At 44.4% G+C, this 22,319-nt stretch overlaps 1 protein-coding gene across 1 annotated transcript in view; it reads left to right on the top strand.

The window, feature by feature from the left end:
• The window catches only part of oca2 (oculocutaneous albinism II), a 692,205-nt gene that overhangs the window by 562,683 nt on the left and 107,203 nt on the right, over positions 1 to 22,319 (top strand). Inside the window, exon 22 of the mRNA XM_070891615.1 lies at positions 7,788 to 7,881. Coding sequence (XP_070747716.1) covers positions 7,788 to 7,881 — 94 coding nt within the window. The remainder of the gene's footprint in view (positions 1 to 7,787; positions 7,882 to 22,319) is intronic.

Genomic DNA, 22,319 nt, shown 5'->3' with positions numbered 1-22,319 from the left:
CATAGAATCATAGGAATTTACAGCACGGAAGGAGTCCATTTCGGCCCATCGTGTTCGCGCTGGTCGACCAAGAGCTATCCGGCCTAATCCCACTTTCCAGCTCTTGGTCCGTAGCCCTGTAGGTTATGGCACTTTAAGTGCACATCCAAGTATTTTTTAAATGTGATGAGGGTTTCTGCCTCTACCACCCTTTCAGGCAGTGAGTTTGAGCCCCCCACCACCCTCTGCGTAAAGAAATCTCTCCTCATAGCTCCTCTATACCTCCCCGCAAATACTTTAAATCTATGCCCACTGGTTGTTGACCCCTCTGTCAAGGGAAACAGGTCCTTCCTATCCACTCTATCCAGGCCCCTCATAATTTTATACACCTGAAAAAGGTCTCCTCTCAGCCTCCTTTGTTCCAAAGAAAACGGACCCAGCATCTCCAATCATTCCTCATAGCCAAAATTTTCCAATCCAGGCAACATTCTTGTAAATCTCCTCTGTACTTTTTCCAGTGCATTCACATCTTTCCTGTAATGTGGTGACTAGAGCTGCACACAGCACTCCAGCTGCGGCCTAACCAGTGTTTTATACAGTTCAAGCATTATATCCTTGCTCTTGTATTCCTCGACTAATAAAGGCAAGTATTCCATATGCCTTGGTAAAAGAAACATTCACTTTCCTGAAGGATAGGGAGATATAATGATACAGTTGTATAGAATATTTAGTGGTTGGAGATGGAACTGAAATAAAAACACATTTGGATTGGAGGAGGGTGAGAGGAGACCTAATTGAAGTGCATAAAATTATGAGAGGCCTAGATAGAGTGGATAGGAATGACCTATTTCCCTTAGCAGAGAGGTCAATAACCCAGGGGCATAGATTTAAAGTAATTGGTAGTTGTTTCAGAGGTGATTTGAGGAGAATTTTTTTCATCCAGAGTTTGGGGTCTGGAACTCATTCCCTGCAAGGGTGGAAGAAGCAAAAACCCTCATAGCATTTAAAAAGCACTTGGATATGCAATTGAAGTGCCGTAGCCTACAAGGCTACGGGCCAAGAGCTGGAAAATGGGATTAGGCTGGATAGCTCTTGGTTGCCGGCACGGACACGATGAGCCGAATGGCCTCCTTCTGTGCTGTACATTTCTTTGATTCTATGATTTCTTCAACCCAGAATCAGACATTGGAATAAAGCTTGAGGCATGCTGCATCTCCCAAGACTTGTTTTTCAAGTAGTCTGTAAATCTTTACAATATATAGATGGGAGCTGTTATTGTATCGTCCATTAAAAGACCAGTTTACTCAACCACTAGGGCTTATGTTACATCATCCCTTTAGTGTGGCTGAAGAATTGATAGAGTGTGTAGCTGAATTGCACAGAGCAAGAAGATCCAAGGTTGGATAACCAGTCTGTGCTGAACCAGCTGATCTCAGCTGGGATGATAGTAAGGGTTGCCTTGGTGTTCACTGAATCCAGGAAGTGAAAACACATGGCTGTCAGCTGAAGATAGGATGAGCTTGGCCTTGATTCATCCTATGATATAACCATTTGCTGATGCACACCATCAAAGCTCTTGCATCATAGCTGCCATTTGGCGACTGAAAGTTGTCCATGAAACAGTTATCTCAGCAATAAATAAATGCCTTCAGGAGAAGAGGGGAGAAAATTGGTGAGAAAAATATACATACATTTAAAAATCCTGTGAAATTATTGCACATCAATTTCTTATCAGGTAACATTGATCCATCCAAAAACGATTCTTTGAAGTTTTGACAATGAGTTTTGTTGAAAGCAAGACGAGTCCTTTTCCCATTTCCATATTCTTACAGCGCAATCACTGGTTTTTAAATAGCTGCTTTCTTCCCTAAAATATGGTTGAGATGTATGGGCTGGCTGAAAATTGGCACCATATGTGGCAGGCACGAGAAAAGAAAAAACTAGTTACCATACTCTGGCCTAACCACCTCAACTCTGTCAGCGGCTATTGATTGGAGACCTGATGTTATCACTGCTGATTGCTTTTTACCAAATGCACAGGGAACTATTGACCAGTCGATAAGGTACCACAAAACAGACCAGGCACTAGGGTTTATTTCTGGAGGGGTAGAATTGAAAGTTATGCAGCAGCTCCTCCACTTGCCCACCAAAGAAGACCCCAGCACCAACAGGCACATACAGTACCTGAAAATCTTTACCCAGTGCGTGGTGAGAATGTGGAGCTCGCTACCCCAGGGAGTGGTTGAAGCAAATAGTATCAATGTATATAAGGGGAGGCTAGACAAGCATATGAGGGAGAAAGGAATAGAGGGTTCTGCTGATAGATGAGTGGGTGGAGCATAAGCACCGGCATTGGCTGACTGGGCCAAATGCACAGGGACTCTTTGAGGATATAACGAGCATGGTGGATAGAGGTGTACCGATGGATGTGGTGTATTTAGATTTCCAAAAGGCATTCGATAAGGTGCCACACAAAAGGTTACTGCAGAAGATAAAATACGCAAAGTCAGAGGAAATGTATTAGCATGGATAGAGAATTGGCTGGCGAACAGAAAGCAGAGAGTTGGGATAAATGGGTCCTTTTCGGGTTGGAAATCGGTGGTTAGTGGTGTGCCACAGGGATCGGTGCTGGGACCACAACTGTTTGCAATATACATAGATGACCTGGAAGAGGGGACAGAGTGTAGTGTAACAAAATTTGCAGATGACACAAAGATTAGTGGGAAAGCGGGTTGTGTAGAGGACACAGAGAGGCTGCAAAGAGATTTAGATAGGTTAAGTGAATGGGCTAAGGTTTGGCAGATGAAATACAATGTCGGAAAATGTGAGGTCATCCACCTTGGGAAAAAAAACAGTAAAAGGGAATATTATTTGAATGGGGAGAAATTACAACATGCTGTGGTGCAGAGGGACCTGGGGGTCCTTGTGCATGAAACTCTTTTGAAGTTTACCTGAAAAAACATAAACATTAAACCATGCCACCCGCCCTGGATGACACACCAGACATTTACAAGGTCCTTTTTTTCTTTTTTGTGGGTTTTTTTTTGTGTTTTTCTTTTTTTTGGGGTTTTTTTTTGGGCACTAAAATCACATTTTTTCCTCCAGTGCCCCCTATAAAAGGGGAGGGGGACACTAAAAGCACCGGCAATTAAAACAAATTAAACTTTAAAACATAAAATCAAATTAAAATTTGGTTGCCAGGCGTGACGATGCACTCCAGTCCCTTCGGTGCCCACCTCTCGCGGAAGGCCGCGAGCGTACCGGTGGACACCGCGTGCTCCATCTCCAAGGACACCCTGGCGCGGATGTACGCGCGGAAGAGAGGCAGGCAGTCAGGTTGAACGACCCCCTCGACTGCCCGCTGCCTGGACCGGCTGATGGCACCCTTGGCCGTGCCCAGGAGCAGTCCTACGAGGAGGCCCTCGGACCTACCCGCTCCCCTCCGCACAGGGTGCCCAAAGATCAGGAGAGTGGGACTGAAGTGCAGCCAGAATTTCAGGAGCAGCCCCTTTAAATAATAAAACAGGGGCTGCAACCTCGTGCATTCCATAAAAACACGGACTCTTCCAGACCGCAGAAATTGCAGGTGGCCTGGGAGTCCGTGAACCGGCTTAAAAATTTGTTGAACGGCACTGCTCCGTGCATCACCCTCCAGGCCAAGTCCCCGATGAATAGTGGGAGGACTCCCGCATAGAGTGCCCTCCATCGGGGACCCCCGCCTCCTCCGGACGGCAAGATGGTACGCCATGGCGTGTCCGGACGGCCGGCGAGGATGGCAAAGTTGAGGGTGTGCAGGAGCAGCCCGTACAGGAAACCCCTCCGCGCGAAACTGAAAGGCACGGAGGGGATTTCCTCGAGGCGGCTCAAGTTGTGAGGCGCCGGCTCCCGAGAGAGGTTCCGGGGTTTGGCGCCGATGAGGAATTCCGTCCGGACGGGGGTCAGTTCGGACGGGATCTCCCCACGTGCTTGAGCCTCCTTGATGCACCTAACAGAGTCAGGGCCCAAAGCTGTTTTTAGCGACTCGATGGCTTCGGCCGCGCGGCAGACGTTGGCTGAATTTAGGCGCCGCACCAGCGTGCCTGGCGCCATCCAGCCCGCTCCTCCGCCATCGAGCAGGTCCCTGACCCTGGTCACCTCACCAGCCACAGCCCTCTCTTCCGACCACCACATAAAACCTCGGTCGTGGAGGTACGGATTCCCGAGCAGCGGCTCCTGCAGGACAGCCGCCACTCCAGCCGGCGGAGAGCTGCGCTTGGTGGAGACTTTGTTCCAGACCCTGATGAGTTCCTTGTAAAAGACAGGCAGCTCCTGGAGGGCGGTCCTGACACCCCCCAAGTTCACAAACAGGAGCTGCGTGTCGTAATTGAGGTCGCGCTGCTGGCGGAAGAAATACGTTGCCAGAGCACACCACCTAGGAGGGGGCTCGACGTAAAGGTATCTCTGCAGGGTCTGAAGACGGAAAGTCGCGAGCTGGGCGCTGACGCACACCAACGACTGACCGCCTTCCTCAAGCGGGAGACTCAAGACTGCAGCAGAGACCCAGTGCTTCCTGTTGTTCCAGAAGAAGTCCACCAGCTTCTTCTGTATCTTGGCGACAAACGCAGGGGGAGGGGTCAAAGTGACCAGCCGGTACCACAACATTGCGGCCACCAGCTGGTTTATGACTAGCGCTCGACCCCTGTAGGACAGCACTCGGAGCAGTCCTGTCCAGCGCCCTAGGCGAGCGGCGACCTTGGCCTCCAGCTCCTGCCAGTTCGCCGGCCAGGCTTCCTCGTCGGGTCTAAGGTAGACTCCCAGATAGAGGAGATGGGTCGTGCTCCAGGCAAAAGGCCTGAGCTCCTCCGGCAGGGAGTCCACCCGCCACTGACCCACCAGGAGTCCGGAACATTTTTCCCAGTTGATTCTGGCGGAGGATGCGGCCGAGTAAATCTCCTATAACTCACGCATCCTCCGCAGGTCAGCGGGATCCTCTACCGCAAGGAGCACGTCATCGGCGTAAGCCGAGAGGACGATCTCCACGCCCGGCCCTTGCAGAGCCAGTCCCGTCAACCTCGTCCGCAGGAGGCGCAGGAAAGGCTCCACGCAGATAGCATATAACTGGCCGGACATGGGGCATCCCTGGCGCAACCCTCTCCTAAAGCGAAGGGGCGCCGTCAAGGACCCGTTAACCTTAATCAGACACTCCGCGGCGGCATACAAAAGTCGGATCCGGGCGACGAAATGCGTCCCGAACCCGAAAGCGCGCAGAGTTCCGAGCAGATAGTCGTGATCCACCCTGTCGAACGCCTTCTCTTGGTCGAGAGATAGGAAGGCGACCGACAGACCAGCCTCCTGGGAATGATGAATGAGGTCCCGGACCAGATGGATGTTATCGTGGATTGTCCGGCCCGGGACCGTGTAGGACTGGTCGGGGTGGATCATGTGGTCCAGCACGGTGCCAAGGCGAGCAGCAAATGCACAGGGATATAGTGCACCAGACTGACATCTGTTTAAGCAGACGAGCATTGATTGAGTCCACTTGATGAGGCAGACACAAAGTCTGACAGGGAATGTGGGCAGTAGCAAAACAAAACAAAAAAAGGGCACTTGAAAAGCGTTTGGAGTGTCTCCCCCCTTTAATAAGGGGGCACTTGAGTTAATGTTTATTTTGTTTCAGCAAAAGAGTTGTGGGCAGTAGCGAATAAAGGGGTGCGTGCATAAGCCTCTCTTGTAAGAAAGGCTAATCAAAATTGGAAAATCAATGCCCCAGCTTGAATCTCGCTCAGCAATGGACAATCTATTGTTAATCGGACAGAATGACAGGAAACAGCATCTGAAGAGGTACCATTCATCTTATGAGTGTTGCTGAAAAAAGTACAAACTTGGGGCTCAAGATGAAATTAAAATGCATTGAATGGATGATTGAGTGCCCCCTTTAAAATTGGAAATTGCGCTATTAAATAGATACGTCTGGAAATTACTGTAAGCGATATTATCATGCAAAAACGTAATGGCTTCTATAACTTCCTCTCCCCTCTATTTTAATGGCAGCATTAAGCTATTTAAAATAAGCAGGTTAACGGGCCTGTTAAAATAGCAGCGAGAATAATGTGGTGCGAATGTCATAAACATTCATACCTTAACCTTAGTAAATTTAATCTCCAACCTATAGTATGTACGTTGTTATTTGACAGTTTTCAAACGCATAATGACACTTTATCAGCAGTATGCAAAGGCTGGTTTACAATCCACCATCTTCACCGAACGATTGGTATCTTGTACATAATCTGGGCTGTCACTTCAGTGCAGTACTGAGAGGGTGCTGCACTGTTGGAGGTGCAGCCTTTTGGATGCGACATATTAACCAAGTGCCACGTCTGCCCTCTCGGATTGATGTAAAAGATTCTGCGGCCTGTTCGGAGATGAGCAGGTGACTTATGCGGTGTCCTGGCCAATTTTTATCCCACTGCCAATATCGTCAAAAACAGAGCAGGGTTAGATTTTGGTTTGGGTCTGTTTCCATATTTAAAAGGGGCCTATTGCCTTAAACAGTCGATTGCTTTGGACACCCGCGCCAGGCCTCTTTTCAAATGGAGGTGGCCTGTTAAGGTAGGTAGCTTTACCGCCCCGTTATTATGAGACCGGTATCACCCTGCAGATGAAGGCAGTCAAAATCAATTGGCCTACTGAGCATTTGCGGCATTTCATGTTTATATTTCAGTTTTCCAGCCTTGGCAGCTTTCTTCTAAATATATCAAGCATGTAGCGACCTAACAATTTTTAGTGCTGTTATAAAAAAAAATTGCATTAATATGATGTATTTCATGTCCTCAGGAAATCCATAAGCATTTCACAGCCAATTAAATACTTTTAAAATGTAGTAACTGTTTCAATGCAGTGAGATTTAGCAGCCAAATTAGACACAGCAAGGTCCCACAAGCAACAAATACAATAAATGAACATTTAATCTATTTTTGTTGGTGTTGGTTGAAGGATGAATCTTGCTCAGGACACCAGGAGAACTTCTCTGCTCTTCTTCAAATAGTGTCCTGGGTGCTCTACTTCTACCTAAAAAGGCAAATGGAGCTAGGGTTTAATATAAATTCCAAAAGATAAGAGTCTAAATTAGTTAGCGCCCCAAACCGGGAGCAATTCCTGTAGTGCATAGTGATGGTACTTCAGAACAGAGAGGCACGGAAACCAAACTAGATTCGTTCTCGTGCCTTGTCATCATAATTCAGGCGAGCTGCGGGAGCCAATCAGACGTCCCAATGCAAATCGCTTGTCTGCCCTAACCAATTTAGGCCGGCGCCAAGTGCCCACGGGATAGGAGCGGGGTGGAAGTAATTGAGAGAGGGGTAGTGAGAGGGGGCCATCAGCGGTCCTCAGTTGTTTTGAGGAATCAGGAGGAGCCGTAGAAGTATCAGCCTCGATTCTGTGTTCAAATCCTAGAGTGGAGCTTTAACCCACGTCCTTCACAGTCAGAGGAGATAGTGCTACCAACTGAGCCAGGTTCCGTTTATGGGAGATTAGGGCATTACAGTCGAAGTACTTTCCCTGTTTTCACTTTTTGGTTTTGTGTTTGTATAAATGAAATTTTGCCATGAAGATACAAAGCATCATTTACATATTTTGCATCTCTTATAAGAAGTACAAATTGCACTTGTTTTTAATCTACCTTCAATTGTCCAACCAATTAATTAAGGTTCCTACGCCATTCTTGGGTTTGTTAATTGCGTTTGACTTTTTCATGAACATATGACATGATCATTGATATTTCATTGTCTTTTTTGTTCTAAATGTCTGATAATTTCCCTTTGCCATTCTAGGCAATGGAACATTGATTGGAGCTTCGGCCAATGTGGTGTGTGCCGGAATAGCAGAGCAACATGGCTATGGCTTCTCCTTCATGGCATTTTTCAGGTAAAACTTGCTTGAAAGCTTTGTCTAAATGCAAGAAGACATTTAATAAACTTGCAGAATGAATGTGTAATTGGCAAATTCATTTCAATATAGGTAATTGTGAGGTGGTGCATGTTGATAGGAAGAATAAAGAGGTCACATACTGGTTAGATAATAAGAATCTAAATGGGATAGAGGAGCAAAGGGATCTTGGGTATACATTCACAAATCACTAAATGTCATGACACAGGTTAATGAGAATATCAAAAAGCAAACCAAGCACTGGGGTTCATTTCTAGAGGGATAACATTGAAAAGCAGAGAAGTTATGTTAAACTTGTATCAAAACTTGGTTGGACCATAGTTGGAGTACTGTGCACAGTTCTGGTCTCCATATTAGGAAAAGGTTATAGAGGCACAGGGAAATGTGCAAGAAGGATGATACCAGAAAACTGAGAGGATATACTTATCAGGAAAGGCTGAACAGGCTATGGTACTTTTCTCTAGAAAAGAGATGGCTGAGGGGGTGGCCTGATAAAGGTCTTCAAAATAATGAAAGGCTTTGATAGGGTAGATGTAGAGAAAATGTTTCCACTTGTGAGGGAAAACAAAAGGTGATAAATATAAGACAGTCACTAATAAATCCAATAGGAGAAATTTCTTTACCCAAAGTGTGGTAAGAATGTGGAGCGTGCTACCACAAGGAGTAGTTGAAGTAAATAGAATACATACATTTAAGGGGAAGCTAGATAAGAACATTAGGGAGAAAGGAATAGAAGGATATACTGATGGGGTTAGATGAAGTGGGGTGGGGGGGAAGGCTCATGCGGAGTTTAAACGCTGGCATGGACCAGTTGGGCTGAATGACCTGTTTCTGTGCTGTAAACTCAATGTAAAAATAAAGGTATTGTGTTATTAGAGCCAGACAATCTCCTGCAACGGTTCCTGATCCTGCCCCGGCACTGTTACCTCTGCAGCAGATGAAGTCTTCTAAAGTTGTTGTTCAAAGTATTGGAGGAAGAATTGTTCTGCTCACTAGATATAACATTAATATACATGCATTCAAAGACCATCTGCTTATGATTTATGACATAAGTGTAAGTTCACCAATCTTGCACTCCCAGTGGGGAGCATACCTTTGACCTATGCTCCCTTCAAGCATAGCTACCCAGTGGGAGTACAGGATTGGTGAATTTACTCAATAATGAACAGAGCAATTTTTCATCCCTTGCCGGAGCTGTGCAGCAAGGAACTTTAGCTTGTGTCTTAACATCGTGGCATATCAGGCCTTGGGAATTCTTGATACCATCACTTGCTGTAATACGTGTTTCATTCTACAGACAAATATTCAATAAAATATTAATCCCTTATCTCCAAAGCATGTGTAATGTATCCGGAGATGGAAACAGAATTCAATGTTTTAAATAACATCAACCAAGAGTAAGAGGCTTCTAAGGTTTCCCTTGGGGTGCAGACCCACAGCATCACAATCCTGTTCATTAGGTGAGGGGGGTATTCCTAGCCTCCTCCTGCTGATGTGCACCTAGATGCAGGGTGCCTCAAGAAATTGGTCTAAGTGGGCCCTGACAGCAAGGTGAAGAGGACTCCTCAAGGTAGAATCATAGAGTCATAGAAAAATTACGACACGGAAGAAGGCCATTCAGCCCATCTGTCCATGCCTAATCCCACTTTCTAGCTCTTGGTCCGTAGCCTTGTAGGTCACGGCTCTTTAAGTGCACATCCAAGTACTTTTTAAATGTGATGAGGGTTTCTGCCTCTACCACCCTTTCAGGCAGTAAGATCCAGACCCCCACCACCCTCTGGGTGAAAGATTCTTTCCTCATCTCCCCTCTAATCCTTCTATCAACTACTTTAAATCTATGCCCCCTGGAATTGACCCTTCTGCTAAGGAAAATAGGTCCTTCCGATCCACTTTATCTAGGACCCTCATAATTTTATACACCTCAATTAAATCTCCCCTCAGCTTCTTCTGTTCCAAAGAAAACAACCCCAGCCTATCCAATCTTTCCTCTTAGCTAAAATTTTCCAGTCCTGGCAACATCCTCGTAAATCTCCTCTGTATCCTCTCTAGTGCAATCACCTGTAATATGGTGACCAGAAGTGTACGCAGTACTCAAGCTGTGGCTTAACTAGTGTTATATACAGTTCTAGCATAACGTCCCTGCTCTTATATGACTCAGCTAATACAGGAAAGCATTCCGTACGCCTTTTTAACTATCTTATCGATCTGCCCTGCTCCTCCAATTTATTGTGCATTCCCTTGGCTTGTTGCACCTTCTCAAATGCATTACCTCAATCTTCTCCGGATTGAATTCCATTTTCCACTTTTCTGCCCAACTGACCAGTCCATCGATATCTTCTTGCAGTCTAAAGCTTTCCTCCTCACTATCAACTACATGGCGAATATTTGTATAATCTGCAAACTTCTTTATCATGCCCCCTACATTTAAATCAAAATAATTAATATATGCTACAAAAAGCAAGGGATCGAGTACTGAACCCTGCACAATCCTATTGGAAACAGCCTTCCGATTACAAAAACACCTGTCAACCACAATCCTGCCACTGAGCCAATTTTGGATCCAATTTGCCACTCTCCCTTGGATTCCATGGGCTTTTACTTTGTTGATCAGCTGGCCATGTGGGACCTGGTCAAAAGCCTTTCTAAATAAAATCCATGTAGACTACATCAAACGTACTGCCCTCATCGACCCTCCTCAAAAAATTCAATTGTTAGTCAGACACGACCTTCCCTTAACAAATCAATGCTGACTGTCCTTGATTAATCTGTGTCTTTCTAAATGAAGATTTATACTGTCGCTCAGAATTGATTCCAATAATTTTCCCACCACCGAGGTTAAAATAACAGACTTGTAATTGCTCGGTTTATCCCTTCCTCCTTTTTTAAACAATGATACAATGTTAGCAGTTCTCGAAATCTCTGGCACCACTCCTATAGCCAGAAAGGATTGGAAAATGATTGTCAGAGCCTCCACAATTTCCTCCTTTGCTTCTTTTAATAGCCTTGGATATATTTCATCCAGTCCTAGTGACGTATCTACTTTCAAAGATGTTAATATGTCAGAGTGGCCCACCAGATCTTGGGACCTTCTTGGCTACTGCTGGAGAACACCAACCAGACAGGAGGAAGGAGCCTTTGCTGAGGATGTCCAGGCTATTTACTTTGTCCTTGTTCAATGTTGGAGCAGAGGGGGGGGGGGAGAGGGGAGGATGAAAATCGGTCTATAGAATATATAATTGGCAGCACAGAAGCTGGTTCATTTCGCTCATCAAGCCTGTGGTGGCGCATGCACTCTGATTCCATTTTCCTAGTTCTTTCCCTGTATTTCCATGCACTGAGCATAAAATGTATCATTACGTATATATCTTTTAATCTTTAAATGAGTATATTCGATTTATAAAAGTTTCTGTATCAGTGTATAATGAGCCAAATCAAACACTTCATGAAAGAAAGCCATTAATATGCTCCAGTGAACTGTGAAACTATCAAGCAGGAGCGGTTCCATTATAAGAACATAAGAAATAGGAAGTAGGCCATACGGCCCCTCGAGCCTGTTCGGCCATTCAATAATATCATGGCTGATCTGATCATGGACTCAGCTCCACTTCCCCGCCCGCTCCCCATAACCCCTTATCCCCTTATCATTTAAGAAATTGTCTATTTCTGTCTTAAATTTATTCAATGTCCCAGCTTCCACAGCTCTCTGAGGCAGTTAATTCCACAGATTTACAACCCTCTGAGAGAAGAAATTCCTCATCTCAGTTTTAAATGGGCAGCCCTTATTCTAAGATTATGCCCCTAGTTCTAGTCTCCCCCATCAGTGGAAACATCCTCTCTACATTCACCTTGTCAAGCCCCCTCATAATCTTATACATTTCGATAAGATCACCTCTCATTCGTCTGAATTCCAATGAGTAGAGGCCCAACCTTCTCAACCTTTCCTCATAAGTCAACCTCCTCATCTCCGGAATCAACCGAGTGAACCTTCTCTGAACTGCCTCCAAAGCAAGTATATCCTTTTGTAAATATGGAAACCAAAACTGTACACAGTATTCCTAGTGTGGTCTCACCAATACCTTGTACAGATGTAGCAAGACTTCCCTGCTTTTATACTTCATCCCCTTTGCAATAAAGGTCAAGATACCATTGGCCTTCCTGATCACTTGCTGAACCTGCATAATGCACAAGTCTTTCATGCACAAGTACCCTCAGGTCCCGCTGTACTGCAGCACTTTGCGATCTTTCTCCATTTAAATAATAACTTGCTCTTGGATTTTTTTCTGCCAAAGTGCATGACCTTACACTTTCCAACATTATACTCCATCTGCCAAATGTTTGCCCACTCACTTAGCCTGTCTATGTTCTTGTGCAGATTTTTTGTGTCCTCCTCACACATTGCTTTTCCTCCCATCGTCAGCAAACTTGGCTACATTACATTCAGTCCCTTCTTCCAAGTCATTAATATAAATTGTAAATAGTTTCCATAGGCCATTAGCATTTCACTAAGGTCATAGCTGATTAACCTTCAAATGTGTGCTATGTACTCAATCCCAAGCCGGTTCAGATCATGTTGTAGATGATTTTACCAAGACCAATGTGTTATGAATTAGTGCTCTGACACAGGGTGGTATCTCTGTTAATTACCTTGTGAGCTCATCATCATCATCATCATCATCATCATCATCATCATCATCATCATCATAGGCTGTCCCTGAATCCAGGATGACTTGCTTCCATGCCAAAAATGGATGAGTTCACAAGTGTTTCAATGAAGGACCTAATATTCCAGGTTGCGAACTACATCTTGAAGGGTGGCAGATGCCTGTGCGTGGATTTTTTTAACGTATGGTGGCCGTTGCACACCAGCCACCACACGGGCTTGACAGTTCTAGGTCTAGGTCCAGTGGCAAGGATTAACCAAGACGACTGGAGACCAGCTCTGCTGCACGGACCTAGTGTGCGCACATATCACAGTGTGGGCTGGCCCGTGCTGCCCCTGGGCCCTCGTCTCTTTTGGGCCCGAACTCACACCTCTCCTGGGTCCCAATCATATCATTCTACGAACTCTCGCCATTCCTTTGCCCCGACCTCGCCACTCCTTCCCCCTGACCTCACCGCTCCTGCTGTACCTACCGACGCTCCAATCGGCGACCTAGGTTTGGGTGACGTCAAATCCAATTGCTCTCTTCACAGCTGTCGCCCTCCTGCAGCCAGCAGCATGCATTGTGTCTTTTAGTGGCATGCCTCCATGCTCTTTTAAGGCCCCGACCTGCCTCTGGTGTTCCTCACAGGTCGGGGCCGTGCCTATGCCATGCTGAATGTGAGCCACTGCCTCTGCAATGGCAGCACATGTAAGCCTGCAATATTATGGGCAGATATGAAAAAAAGAACTTGTGTCTATATAGCATCTGTCTACAGGATGTTCCAAAAATGCACTTCTCAATCTGTGAATTACTTTTGAAATGTAGTTACATAGGCAAACATAGAAACATAGGAACATAGAAAATAGGTGCAGGAGTAGGCCATTTGGCCCTTCGAGCCTGCACCACCATTCAATGAGTTCATGGCTGAACATGTAACTTTAGTAGCCCATTCCTGCTTTCTCGCCATACCCCTTGATCCCCCTAGTAAGGACTACATCTAACTCCTTTTTGAATATATTTAGTGAATTGGCCTCAACAACTTTCTGTGGTAGAGAATTCCACAGGTTCACCACTCTCTGGGTGAAGAAGTTTCTCCTCATCTCGGTCCTAAATGGCTTACCCCTTATCCTTAGACTGTGACCCCTGGTTCTGGACTTCCCAAACATGACAGCCAATTTGCACAGAGCAAGCTCCTACAAACAGCAAATGAGATAAATAACCGGTTAATCAGACTTTGCTGCTCTTTTTCGCATAGTCCATGGGCTCGTTTACATCCACCTAATGGACAGACAGGCTTTCTGTTTAACCTCTCATCCTAAAGACGTCACCTTCAATAAAGTAGCACCTCCTCAGTACTTCATTGAAGCACCAGCCTTGATGATATGCTCAAGTCCTGGAGTGGGACCTGAATTTATGATCTTCTGACTAAACAGCAAGAGTGTGACCACTGAGTCAAGCTGATGGATTTAAAAGTTTAGGGCACAATTGCAAGGTACATAGGATAAGATATAGTAGAAAGAGTAGCGAAAGAGGGAGCAGGTCAGTTGTTAATGTTGCAGCCCCTTTATTTTGAATTGTACAAGTCGACAGTACTCAGACAATTACAGGGTCCTTGAAACAATCATGATTGAAATCGGAGGTGAAAAATGTTGTTGAAAGATCATACCCAAATGAGTTGAGTGCAACATTAGTAATGAGTGCGTTAATTTGTTTATATGGTAAACAATTTCTGCTTTAAGATAGCAAAATAGCTAAGCCTATTGGGGAACTATCTTTGGCCTTATCTTCTTTTGGCTAATGTGGCGTAAATCCATCAGTGACCCCTATTGCAAAGGCCATGCGTGAGGATTTTGGGTTGGGTGTGATGTCTTCGATGAGTAAGGATGGGATCAGGGTCAACTGCTATCATTCATGAAGCCATATCTAAGTAAGACTTACTACTGTGGAGGGAGTAAAATTCGGGATGTTGGGAATTGGGGAGGATAAATTTAGGTTTTCTTGCCGCCTTCTTGCATAAAAAAATAGGAGCAGGAATAGGCCATTTGGCTCCTCGAGCCTGCTCCGCCATTCAATAAGATTATGGCTGATCTTCTACATGAACTTCACTCTCCTGCACTATCTCCATATCCCTTGATTCCCTTAGTGCCCAAAAATCTATCAATCTCTGTCTTGAATATAGTAATCGACTAAGTATCCACTGCTGTCTGGGATAGAGACTGTATTGCTTGCTTTGCACTATCTATGTGCTGTTTTGGTCTGATCCTGTACTATTAGCATTCATGATTTTGTTTTTATTGTTAATTTGGTAGCCAAGCTTCATGGCCATTCCATTGTTGGTCTCTGACCACTGTTTGAGGTGATGCTTCAGCAATCTTAATAAATAAACCCCAAGGGATCTAATTGGATCACTATCGCAAATTAAAAACTTGCCTCATAAGTTTAATTATATCCTTAATTAACTTTTTATACACACGGCAGTGTCTCCTCTATCTTTAATGAGAAAGTTAAATATATTCACATTGAGCAAATTGTACCAACTCAGGAAAGAAGATAGTAACTGAAAAATGCAGAATTTATAAAGTGATGAAGTGTCAGCGTGGAATAATCTGCCACGGCCAGGAAACCAAATGGGAATCCTTTTCACCGGATAACCACCCGATTACTGCTGCATGCAATATTCCGGCTGGCCATTACACATTCATTATAATGATGGATTAAATCGGAACATTGACTCGTGCAATTTACCACCACATTGGACTCTCTGGATTGGGTGAAACAAGAAGTTGCATGCACAAGTGAGCTCTTAAAAGGCGTCGATGCTTTTTGTGTATTTTTTAAATTTCATTTTCTCATCCCTTTTTAATGCTTTTTATTGCTACATTGATTTAAAAAATATTTTTTTATCCGTTCATGGGAAGTGGGCGTCGCTGGCAAGGCCAGAATTTATTGCTGATTCCTAATTGCCCTTGAGAAGGTGGAGGTGAGCCGCCTTCTTGAACCTCTGCCGTCCATGTGGTAACTGAATGGCTCGCTTTAGTTGCTCATTTCAGAGGGCTGTTAAGAGTCAACCACATTGCTGTGGTTCTGGAGTCACATATAGGCCAGAACATTTAAGACATAAATCAACAGTTTCTTAAACAATAAGGGGGTAAGGAGTTATGTGGAGCGGGCGGGGAAATAGAGCTGAGTCATTGATCAGATCAGCCATGATTTTATTGGATTGGAGCAGGCTCGAGGGGCCGTATGGCCTACTCCTGTTCCTATTTCTTATGTTCTTATGGTCTAACAGGTAAGGATGGCAGATTTCCATCCCTAAAGTACATTAGTGAGCTAGATGGGTTTTTACGACAATCCGGTAGTTTCATGGTCACCATTACTGATATTGTTTTTTTTTAATTCCAGATTTATTTACTTAACTGAATTTAAATTCCCCAGCTGCCATGGTGGGATTTGAACTCATGTCTCTAGATCAATAGTCCAGTCTTTATACCCTGTTCCCTGATACTGTGGCCTTTAGCCTCCAAGTCAGTAAACTACCCAGGGCTGGGACTGTGAACAATGCAGCAGGAGATCCCCTTATTGTTTTTGAAAGCCATAAATTTTATTTATGTGCCCAAAGTCTCATGCACTTGGGGATATGCCCAAATGTTAAGTTCATCTGCTTCTTCCCTCTCTCTGTCTCAAGCCCAATATAGAATTGTATAACATATGTATATCGCAGAATATGCTAAGGGCAACAGTGCCTTGGACTCTGCGTTGGACCTCAGAGCACTTGCAACATTGGTGAGATGACAGCATAGGGTTCAAATTCCTCAGGAGGTTCCCCAATCACCCGCCGTAACTTTGGGGTTTCCACCCTCCCCCTAAGTTACGGCAAAAAGTCAGGAGCACTGCCTTGGAAGCTCACCCCCACCCCCACATGTGTGCAAAATTGTGCATGTGCATTTCTTCCCCAATAACATTCAAGACTTGTAGTTTCTAACTGTGCACCACCACTCCCCATATCATGGACAAGCAATCCAAAATATGCCTGAAGAACTGGGTCATCAATACTTCAGGGTCCAATTACCAGAGGTTCAATAATATTGCAATGAAATAGGCAAATGTTTGCAATTAAAAATATATTACCTATATTTGTGTCTGGGCAGGTTGAGTGCTCTGAATGCCTAAATCATGGCTTTACTCATGAGGTAGTGAGTGAAGCAGTGCCATATAATATATGCTCGTTATGTATCTATCACTGTAATTGATTTAGGTTGTGGGTCCACTACATTAAAAGATAAACACAGAAACTGGAAGGTGCGAAAAGACCAGCAGACCGTATGTCACACTACCTATTGAGACAATGCAACATCATGCACCGCCCTTCCAAACTGCATGTAATGCTCTCTCCTGGGATGGAGACAAAAAAAAAACAGAGTAAAAATGATGTGGCCAATGTTAGGAAAAATGCTTGAAAATTCCTCCCGTCTCCATAAGGCAATTAGCTGAGCTCCATTCGGCCATGGTTGCGTATGACACGCTGCAAGATGATCTAATCTAAATCATACAATTCCGATATGTTACAACATTTTCCTCATCCAGATATTTGTCAGGTTAAAGGTTTGTAGGATACCAAAACTTACCCTCACCTGGCAGAGGTCTAGTCCAGAAGGTGATAACCTTCTAAGCCAACGCATTTCATAGGAATGCCCTCTAGGCTCACTAACATCGCTGTTTTCAAATATTTAATCAACGTCTATTATATCCAATCCTTTCATAAATTTAAATATTCAATTATAACCTCTACTCTCCTGTTTTCTCAATGTAAATAACTCTCTAATCTTATGCTTAGGTTCAGGCATTATCTTGTTGCCCTCTTTTGTTATTAATTATAACAAAACTCTTTGGGGCCAAAATTCCCCTGTTCTGTGAAATTACGTGGGAGTTAGCGGTGGTGCGAACACGGTAGTGCCGTGCCCAGCTGGTAGCGCTCTGGGATGCTGCGCTTCCGGCGATGATGTCATCAACCTGCGTGGCAACCCCTTTCCGTCTTGTGCCGGAAATTGGCTAGCGATGCCCGTGCCAGCCTCACAGGTCACGAACCGGACCGCTGACCCATCGCAGGGCGATCCTTAAAGGGGAGGTGTGTTGCGCCGCGCGCCGCCATCTTTCCGCGTCGGTGCAGGAAATCCCGCCCCCCCTCCTCCCTCGGTTACCACCCCCAAACGGGGTGTAACCGAATTTTGTCCCATTAATGCTTTGATATGTTAAAGCCCTTGGAAGATATAATTGTACCAATGCTTTCATTGTGAGATACAGCTTGAATGTGTGATCTGTGAAGGTATGTCATAGCTGACCTACATTGGCTCCCAGTCCACCAATATCTTGATTTTGAAATTCTTATCCTCATGTTCAAATAACTCTATGGCCTTGTCCTTCCCTAGCTCTGTAACCAGCTCCAGCCCTACAACCCTCCAAAACCCTGTGTTCCTCGAACTCTCGTATATCCCCCACTCCCTTCAGCGCACTATTGGTGGGCTTCAACTGTATAGGCCCTAAACCTTCCCATCTCTTTCTTCCTTTAAGGCCCTCCTTAAAACCTATCTCTTTGACCAAGCCTTTAGTCATATATCCTAATCTCTCCTTCTTTGGACTGGTGTCAATTTTTGTCTGACTATGTTCCTGTGAGTGCCTTGGGATGTTTTCCTTGGTTAAACGCACTATATAAATGCAAGTTGCTGTTGTTGTATGTGCATGAGGTATGATGAAAGAGCTGGAAGATTGTATGAGGGCTGGTCATTGTTGAGCAGTAATTGGTGGAACAGGTCGATAAGCAACATTGTGTGACATGAAGTGACTTGCCACATACGTCATAATTCTCATATATACATCATTGCCTATGTCAAATTAGTATTCTTTAGCGATTTTACCTTAATTTTCATAAATGTATTAGAAATTAATCATGAAAAATGTTGCAATATTTGTGATACTTTACCAACTAAACATCTGGGGCTAGACTTTCCACTCGAGATCGCTGGGCTAGCGCCTATATATAGCCCAAAAAGGCAAGCTGTCGCCCATTTTGCTTAAAAGGTGGAAAGTTGGGCCGGAACATCGCCAAAAAATTGGCGGCCCATTTCACATCGCTGGTCTATCGCTGGGCTATCGGCCAAAAAAAAAACGCCGAAAGTCGCAATCCCGAAAATGGGCGATGTTCCAGCGATCATGAAGGCTGAAACATCGCTAAGGCTGGAACATTGCCCATTTTTGGGGCATTAGCGATCTAAGTGGAAAGTCTAGCCCATTAGAAACAGGCTAACATGGTGCCACTTTTCAAATAGAACGAAAAAGGCAGACACAAGCAAGGACAGACCCATTTGTTGTACACCAATACCATGCAAAATAATGGAATCAATTATCAACAACAACAACTTGTATTTATATAGCGCCTTTAACGTAGTGAAATGTCCCAAGGTACTTCACAGGTGTATTATGAGATAAAAATTATCAGGAGAAAGCTGTAAAATTACTTGTAAATATCAACTACCAAGGATTCAGAAGGGGAAGATCCTGCCTAGCAAATCTTCTTGGCCTCTTTGAGGAACTTACACCCCAAGTGTATGATGGAAAGGACCACGATATGGTCCAGACAAAAGGCTACTAGTTAAGCTTTAAAGTGATGCAGCAACGTAAACATTGGGAAATGATTAAGAAATTGGCCAAAGGGTAGAAAACAGAGGGTACTTAAGAGGAGAGTTCTGTAGGTGCAAGAGGAATCGCTGAGATGGTGTCCACCAGAATGGCTATGAAATTTTGACCCCACTCTGTTTATTCTGCATGGATATGAGATAAAACTGTACCTTTCACAACCAGGAGTATTTGTTAGAAAGTTGACATTTTTATGGTTATTATTTAGCTGAATTTTTTCTCAAGTCCTGCTCCTACTCCCTGTTTTAAGGCTTCACCCCCTCCCCTTGACTATGACAATTCATTATTTAGGTAGTCACTGTCGTAATGTGGGTAACATCAATTTCTCCAAGATCCTACAAATCCCCTGGGAGGACAGGCATACCAACATCAGCGTCTTCGTCCAGGCCAACATCCCCAGCATTGAAACACTGACCACACTCGATCAGCTCCGCTGGGCAGGCCAAACACGAGACTCCCAAAGCAAGTGCTCTACTCGGAGCTCCTTAACAGCAAATGAGCCAAAGGTGGACAGTGGAAACGCTACAACGACACCTTCAAAGTCTCCCTGATAAAGTGCCATTTCCCCACTGACACCTGGGAGACCCTGGCCCAAGACCGCTCTAAATGGAGGAAGTACATCCGAGAGGACGTTGAGCACCTCGAGTCGCAACGCCGAGAGCATGCAGAAATCAAGCGCAGGCAGCAGAAAGAGCGTGCGGTAAACCAGTCCCACCCACCCCTTCCCTCAATGACTATCTGTCCCACCTGTGACAGAGTCTGTGGCTCTCATATTGGACTGTTCAGCCACCAAAGAACTCACTTTAGGAGTGGAAGCAAGTCTTTCTCGATTCCGAGGGACTGCCTATGATATGATGAAGATAAATTTGCACACAGCAAGGTCCCACAAACACCACATAAACAGATGAAAGGACTGAGGTAATTCTGCCAGTCTGCAGGAGTACTCTTGCTGCGCTAGCATCTGGTTCTGTGCTGTCTAGGTCAACTTAGAACTGATGATTCTCACTGAGAGAGTTCAAAACATCAGCCAAGAGTGCCACTCAAACTCTCTCCCTTCTACATTCATGATCCGATGCTGAAAAACTGAAACTAGACTATGAGTTTTGATTAAATTGCTTCTTTTTAATGCATTCTTTATTCATAGAATGTGCCATGAAAGGGAAGGCTTATTGATTGCAGGAAAAGGAAAACTAGCAGTATGCACTTAAATACGGGATGATACTACCCTGGAGACATTTTCTTCAAACCAACATGCCTGTCAAATATTTGTTTGCGGTCAGCTTAAAATGGAACCTATTCTACAATTTCAACAAATAGATCAATACTTCCAACCGTTTCTAAGGAGCCAGACCAACAATTTATCGACATTCCCTCTGTGAAAGATTTTTATGATTTCTTCAGCATAGTCTACAAAATGTCATGTGTACTTGAATTATTTTTATATTCTCAATATTCCAAAGCCAACTGAGGCAGACTAACAAGGAAAATCTCTCAGGATGCCTGTTCCTTTAAAGAGATTTTCATCCGACACTGCGATGTCACCTTCTTTTACCTTATATATAGAAAATAGTTTCCATGTGACCACCTTCATACTTTCTGGCTGTCCAAATCCATTCCTATTCCTACTTCACTGTGCTTGAGAAATATTTCCTCTACCACCGTGTTACATCCATTTACATTCTTGCGGCTTCAAATTATTTTCTTTAGGCAAGTTTTGAGTTCCAATGCTACACTTGGATTAAGATTTACGACAAAGTAAGGTGTGTTAAATTTGAGGGAAACCCATGACGTGGCTAGGAAATTAGTTGTTAGGCGAGCGTAGAGAGTTGACATAAAAGGGACATTTTTTGAATAACGAAGTAACAGGTGGTGTCCAAAGGGCTGGTGTTGGGGTGCTAGTATTTTTCCTCTTTCTATTTAAATGGATTTTGGAATTGATGGTGAAATGTTCAGCTATCTAGATAATACCAAGTTAGGCAATGCAGTGAATTGTGAAGAAGAAAAGGGTAAGTGGGTAGACAATGGCAGATGCAGTTGAATATACAGTTGAAAGTGAGAGCTATTACATTTTTGATTTGAGTGTCAGATGGTATTACTGTCAAAATGGAAAGCAATGGGGAATACAGGGAAACACAGAGATTCCCACTTGATCCTTGACCGGCCAAAAGTTCCATCCATCTTGTAGAAGGTTCATGAAGTTGGATGAAGGTGGGACCGGTGTTATGTATTTGCTTCATGGGTTCTTTGCTTAAGGATTCATAGCAATACATTACTACTGAGAATTGGTTGGTTTATTAACAAAGGTTTAACAATCACATCACACATTACCAGTTTATCCACTAGGCTCGCAACTACATACCTCATCGTGGATGATCTAAAACCAACTAACTGGGGTTTTATTGAGTCTTGTGAACATCCTGTGACTGGCTAAACCACTCACAATGCAACAGCTCTACAAACTGCATACACACAGGTGCACATTATAGGTGGGTTGGCATCCTTTTTTGGAATTCTCATGACTTCCACCTCTTGAGCACTCTGCACTCTGGACAATGACAAAAGAACTGACATCTAGGCCTGGTGAGGGGCACAAGTAGGGGCCCACTGGGATGTCCGGGCCAGTGCCAGGCAAATTGTTCTTCTTATAAAGGGGCCCGATTGCAAACATGTCAAAAAGCTTGGGTCAGCCCCTTATCTTATTTCATCTTGCTCCTTCCTTTCCCAGCAAGCACCCAAATTGCGCTCATAATAGTATGGGCACCGGCCAGAATAAGTCAAATAGCTGACCCCACCCTGACCCTGGATATTCCATGAGGGTCAGGCACAGAGGTCAACTGCAAAGCGGGACTCGGTCTGATGAGTTTTAGACCTGATTTTACTGTATTAAGAGATGTGTTAATGATACAACAACCCCCCAGGATCTGATTCTAAACCTACATGCCGCACCCAAATGGCCATTTTTCATTTGAGTCAGTGATGCCCAGGCAATAAGTGTCAACGATCTATTCAACAACCGTTTAACAATGTGTTACCGTGGCCCAGTGGGTAGCACTCTCACCTCTGAGCCAGAAGGTTATTGGTTCA

The sequence above is a fragment of the Pristiophorus japonicus genome, chromosome 10, assembly GCF_044704955.1.
Source record: "Pristiophorus japonicus isolate sPriJap1 chromosome 10, sPriJap1.hap1, whole genome shotgun sequence".
Lineage (NCBI taxonomy): Eukaryota > Metazoa > Chordata > Chondrichthyes > Pristiophoridae > Pristiophorus > Pristiophorus japonicus.
This window is presented reverse-complemented; position numbering and strand designations above follow the sequence as displayed.